The sequence below is a fragment of the Miscanthus floridulus genome, chromosome 10, assembly GCF_019320115.1.
Source record: "Miscanthus floridulus cultivar M001 chromosome 10, ASM1932011v1, whole genome shotgun sequence".
In the NCBI taxonomy this organism is placed as follows: domain Eukaryota; kingdom Viridiplantae; phylum Streptophyta; class Magnoliopsida; order Poales; family Poaceae; genus Miscanthus; species Miscanthus floridulus.
The window spans coordinates 30,144,024-30,150,080 of record NC_089589.1 but is presented as its reverse complement, the minus strand read 5'-3'; the positions used below and the strand labels follow the sequence as shown (position 1 = coordinate 30,150,080).

Below are 6,057 nucleotides of genomic sequence, written 5' to 3'. Positions count from 1 at the left end.
AACAATAGCCCATTCGCCTTGGAGTTTATTTTGATTTCCTATTGCCTTAAACCTGGACCCCCCAAACCTAATTCAGGAATATCAAACAAACAAGTAATCTTGCAGCAGAGGCAGTCAACAAAATGAAGTCCAGCGACTAGTTATGTGCATGACATAATAAATTGTTATTGTTGTTACTAGTATTTATTTTAGTATACAATAATTAACATGTAGAAAGAACAATCCTATATAGAAGGGCGACGTTTAACTTATTTAAGATCAAACACCAAACCTTTCATTGCTAAACACTATGCTGCTCCAATGGAACCAGTCATCGTCGTCCATACAAGTCTCTGTATGCAGGCCTTGTGCACGTGCAACAATCTTTGCACTGGGTCCGAGGCCATCATATATGGGATAGTCATGAACATTGGTGTAACCAAACATATGTGGCTGCTGTGGATCTGCTATGTTTACTTGGTTATGGTTTGGTCCATCCATGGTTTGGTGCATGTACAACTTGAGATTGTACTTAGGTCCATGAGATTGGGGGTTGACAGGACCACCTTGTGGCCCCGTTCGGCTTGCTGAAACTTGGCTGAATTGGCTGAAAACACTGTTCTAGCTGAATTGTTGTGAGAGAAAAATATTGTTCCGGCTGAAAAAACAAGCTGAATAGTGCGGATTATAAGGTAAGTCGAACGGGCCTGTATATCAACCTTGCAAGTGCTGCATTGGAATGCATCATTTGTCATGCCGTCATTGAATGGCTGCACGTAATACAAATTAGATAAAGATTTATCTAGAAACAAATTATTGTTGCACCATTATATATAGAACTAATAATAATAAGACTATACCCGTGTCTGAAATAGTTTCCATAGAAACGTGTTCATTCTTGATGTTCATTCTTGCGGTGGTCCGTAAGCTATTGTTGTATTTTAAATTTTTTAATTGATTGTTTGAGATAGGCGTTTTAAGCATCCACCTCTCGTTGTTTAATTTCAGAGTCGGTCTTCGTGGTCAGCTCTGCAAATCAATGCTTTTTGAAGACCTTGTAGGAGAGTCGGTCTCTATGTTAGCCTCTGGAGAGGCTTAGAGCCTGTCTCTAAAAAGTGTTGTTGTTGTAGTGATGCATTATAGATTGAATATTGGGTTGTTGTGTCCTTATAATCTTGATGAATAGAAGCACTTGAGGTCTTTTTGACATTTTGGTGAAGGCCTTGGTGACCTTCTGGTCCCACCCCTCTGAGCTTGGTGTGAAGCGACGACGACTTGGTGTGTGGGAGACGAGGGGACACCCTCCTTGATAGACAAGCTCCGTATAAACCATGCCAACATCCGAGGTCGTTTAAAAATACTAAACTTTAAATTTCCAAATCTAAGAAGTTAAATGAATTATTGGGACTCTAAACAGTTATGAATAGAAAAACTTATCGACTACAATTTGTAGATTGCATCGAGCTCTACAATTTTGGTTAAAAAATGTTATGAATTTATGAGATAACTTTTTCTAGAAGTAAGTCTCTTAAGCATGCCACCTCTATTAACCGATTTTTTCTAAAGGTGGACCCATATAATTATCTGCCTCGGTTAATAGCAATTTTTATAGAACGGGCATTTTAAGAAGTCAGAGTCTATTAATTGATTAACAGAGGTGGACGTTCTAACACGACCGCCGCTGTAAATAGTTGATTAACATAGGCATTCTTCTTTGGATGCCTTCCTCGAGGTAGCTCCTAAAAAGTATCTGTTTCGGTTAATCAGAGGGTCTATCTCTCGACGCTGCTCTGCCATCAGGTACTACAAAAATTAATGCTCCATCAGAGTCAATTACCAATTACCAAACAACCTTGGATTAGTAAGGGCTTATAAATAAGTCCCTCCACACTCGCACTTTCACTACCGTGAGCAAATTTCTCGGTCAAAAATGGTTGAGGTTTTTGAAGATGCGTGAAGATAAACTAAAGCACCTTGACTTGAAGCACATGGACTCGGTCTAAAAAGGCAGCTAAAGTATGAAGGATCCTGGACTCGGTCTTAAAAGGCTTGATGGATAGCCTATGGAAATTATTAGCATCCTGGTCTAGATTATGATGGAACCTTGAATTCGATTGTGAAACCTTTGACAATTTGGGTTGCTTTTAGCATCACCACCACACATAGATGGCCCATTCACCAATTGAATGTTATAAATACATTTCTCCTACATTCAGCCTCCAGGATTTATTGATTCCTCAGTCCATCATTATGTGTGTCTCCTCAAGAATTCATTTAGCCTCAAGCAGGCACCACCGGCTTGGTACCAGTGGTTTGCCTCCTACGTAGCCACATTGCCATTCATTGCATCTATTTGGAACACTGTTGCTCCTCTATGTTGATGAGTACTTTCAAAACTCTTTCTAAAAAAAAGGTACTTTCAAAACTGTACTATCCAAAAACAGTTACTTCTGAAAAAAAAAACAGCTTCTGATTTATATCCCTTTGGCTGGCTTTTTTTTTTTGAAAGAAAAACAACTCCCAAAAGCCCAACGGAAGGAGCATTGCAGAGTATCACTCTGCTTTGTGCTTGTAGCACTCTGCTCCAACCCCGTGGTAGGCCAAGCTCTCCGCTTTTGATGGTGCTCTTAGTTGCTGATCTCGGGCAACCATTACAACTGTGGATGAGTATATTAACAATATCAGCCTTGTATGTCGTACTTTGTCTATATATGTTGCCTAGTACAGCTGATTCCCTAGATTTTTTATATTGGGTAACTAATCAATCCTGTGATCATGGATTCCAGTAGAATAATCAGAGGCTGGAGTGCTGGATGTTATCTATAAATGGCGAGTGTGCCGTGTCTGGCCTTTGCCGCAATTCCCTTTACTGTCTATCAATGTCATAGAAACTACTATTGGCTTTATGCAACAAATATCAGATGTTGAAAAATACTGAATATATACTTTGATTTTCATCTCTCGTGGTACCTTACGTTTAACTTTCTCCAGCTCAGTAGAAGACTCCTTTTCAAGCTGACTTCACTTAATTTATCCGCCAAATCGAAGCAAGAAACTGAAAACGGTGCTGTGCCCAAGCTCTAAAAAGCCATTCTTGGAAGTTAAAGGATTCTATGTGTGTCATGAGTTAACTTACATGTGTTGTTGATGGAATACAGAGGTCGGTTTCAATAAAACCATATGTCTTCTCCATTTCATAAAGTGTCTCAATTATATACTGTGTAACTGGTCTCTTCGCTGGGTTGAAGTCACTGCACTCTACCCCTATCTTGGCGCATACCCTTACCTGGTTCAGTTCTGTGTCTTGATTTAATGTTTCGAACCTATTACTCCAACTTTCAAGTACCTAAAACATTGCAAGTAACCATGAGTTAGGGTTTATCATAGATTTGGAAATTATAGCATGTGCAAGTAAATAAAATATTGTAAAGACTTCTGATGTATAAATCCTTTTTTTTGGAAATGGAAGATTTTATTGCATCCCAGAAGCAGTACACCGAGTTGATACACGGCTTGGGGACGAAATGCTCCCAGCCTCTGCCTAAAGGATAGGCATACAGCTAAAAAAAAAGAAAAAAAATATGCCAATACAGACATAAGATATACAAACAAAGTAAAGCATGCCAAATACTTTGGCGCTCTGCAGTGTTTACTTTGGTGCTGCTAGGTTGTAACATTTAGATAGTTAACTAGACTTATTACATCTGTAGAATAAGTAAAACAAATTTCACTGGCTTGCTTAAGAATTGTTGGAAAAATATATTGTATTAGGGTTACAATTGTATATTGCACAAAACCATATTGTTTGATAATTGGAAATTTTCTTAACATTGTAGCCTTGTCTTGGATTGGTCATGTGCAATATTCTTACATTCTCAATCTCAGAATACCCCTTCTTTCCTGTCAATATCTCCATGATTATAACACCAAGGCTGTATATGTCTAACTTGAATGTGATTACTCTACTATAGGATTCTGGTGCCAAATATCCCCTGCATGACAAAGTTTGTGGCCAGAGGAATTAAGAAGCAAATTAAGAAATGAAAAAAAATGTTCTCATCAATAAGCTTTGATTTCAAGATGCATAGATAGCTTACAATGTTCCAACCAGTTTTGAAGCTATAGCATGGCTTTGGTTTTCATCAAAGCATCTTGAGAGACCAAAATCAGCAATTTTGGGCACCATATTGTAGGTCAACAGTATGTTTGCAGGTTTGAGATCTAAATGAACTATTTTGTTTTGGTGCAGATAATGTAAACCCTCGCATATTCCCTTTATTATTTGATAGCGTATCCTCCATTCGAGTCCACGAGATGCATCTGCTCATCCGTTCATGAAAAAAAGGGGAATGGAACAGGAACAGTATCATAATCCGAACAGACGACCCGTAATTGACAAAAAAAAAATGGGACCTAAAGGGAGCATATGGACCTCATTCGTCAAAATATGAGATGGACACAGACATACCAGTAATATATCGATCAAGACTCCCATTTGGCAGGAACTCAAAGCAGAGCAACCTTTGTCGTACGTCAGCCATGACCCTCTTCCCCTCGTACGTCTCTACTTTCCCTTGTGTGTCGGAACAATATCCTAGGAACCTTACTATGTTTTTGTGCTTCACCTTTATGAGACTGCTAATCTCATGCTTGAAGTTCTTTTCGTCCATATCAAGTTCTGGGGACAGTCTTTTCACAGCGATTGTGCCACCCTGAAGCTGTGCCTGCAGTCACAACACATTGCCGTGTCAACATGCATGAGCAAATATGAAGATTTCCTGCGAAATTATTGGTGATGGCTTTCAGAAGTGCTAATGGCAGACCTGTCGGCTCTATGCTTTCATCAACTATCATGCGTTCCAAGAGATTGTGCACACTAGCTTCACAATCCATTTTAGTTACAGCAAATGCGGAAATGAATTTGCAGAACTAATCATTAATGTCCTGACCTAAAGACACAGGCAAACCGTCAGACCAAAACAACAACTACTGTTTCTCTAGCTTCACAATGTCCTGTCCTGCAATCCTCCGGTCAAAATTTTTGGTTTTCGCTGGCCTGTTTCTCCTGCGGGAAACAACATGTTCACCGACATGAGGGAGTAACTGGGTTTAAGGGGCAAACCGCCAAGCCCGTCTATGCTGAAAAAATTGAAAAAATGACACTCGAAAGATTGACTCATTGATTATGATGACACTCGGGTTTAAACGCAGATGAACTAGCAGCTGGTTAGTAGGAAAAGGAACTAGGACGCTATTGGTCAGTGGCGTAGAGAAATCATTAGCGGAATCGATCACTAACCTGAATGAAGATGGAGGTTGCAATTGCAAATTAGCAGGGACTCGCCTTCAACGGTGAGAGATGATTGAAGATAAGAAGGGAAGCTACCGCTGAAGATTGGCTAGCTGGAGATGTACGGACGGACCCCGGTCGTTATATAACTCTAGCGGCCTGTTGCGAGCAGAGGTGGTTATGGATTTGGATAATCCAAAGTATAATTGGACTTTAGTTGATTTGAATGGACTTGGATGGAATCTATTCAGATTGGGATGTTTATAATCATCGGATATTAACTCAAAAAATTGGTGTCCATATTTGATTTAGGTGAACTTGACTACTTAGAGGTACACGAGCTTTTGATATACTAGTTTTAAGTTTATAACACGGGGCCAATATATATTTGTCCACTTACATAGATATGTACAAAGTACCCAACAATTATATTAAATCATCTCTAAAAAATTCCGGCCAATGTCACTAAAATTAAGTGTGAACATTATATTTTAAAGTTTAGGATACGGCTTTTGACGTGGGACTCACATATATATTAGTCTAACTACAAAAAAAGTTCAATATATTTTGCTAAAATTTTAAGGTACAAACATAAGGGTTTTAATTTTACGGTCCGGCTTCGGATATGAGATTCACTTATATATCTAGTCACACCGATCAACCTAAAGTAGTGGACAATCATATGAAATTATCTCCAACTAATTTTAGTCAATTTCATAAAAAGAATAAGGTGTAAACCTGATATTTTAGTTATAAGGTCTATATTTTTTTATTCATCGGAAGAATGA

General features: G+C 38.7%; 1 protein-coding gene across 1 annotated transcript; it reads right to left on the bottom strand.

Annotated features, from left to right (window-relative positions):
* Positions 1–2,946: 2,946 nt before the first annotated feature.
* On the bottom strand, positions 2,947–5,330 carry LOC136490140 (cysteine-rich receptor-like protein kinase 10). Its single transcript, XM_066486622.1, has 6 exons — positions 5,279–5,330; positions 4,803–5,044; positions 4,448–4,703; positions 4,077–4,299; positions 3,851–3,971; positions 2,947–3,325 (listed from the first exon to the last, which is right to left on the bottom strand). Exons 3-6 carry the CDS (start codon positions 4,647–4,649, stop codon positions 3,107–3,109), a joined length of 765 nt encoding a protein of 254 aa, XP_066342719.1. The 5' UTR covers positions 4,650–4,703; positions 4,803–5,044; positions 5,279–5,330; the 3' UTR covers positions 2,947–3,106.
* Between the last annotated feature and the right edge of the window lie 727 nt (positions 5,331–6,057).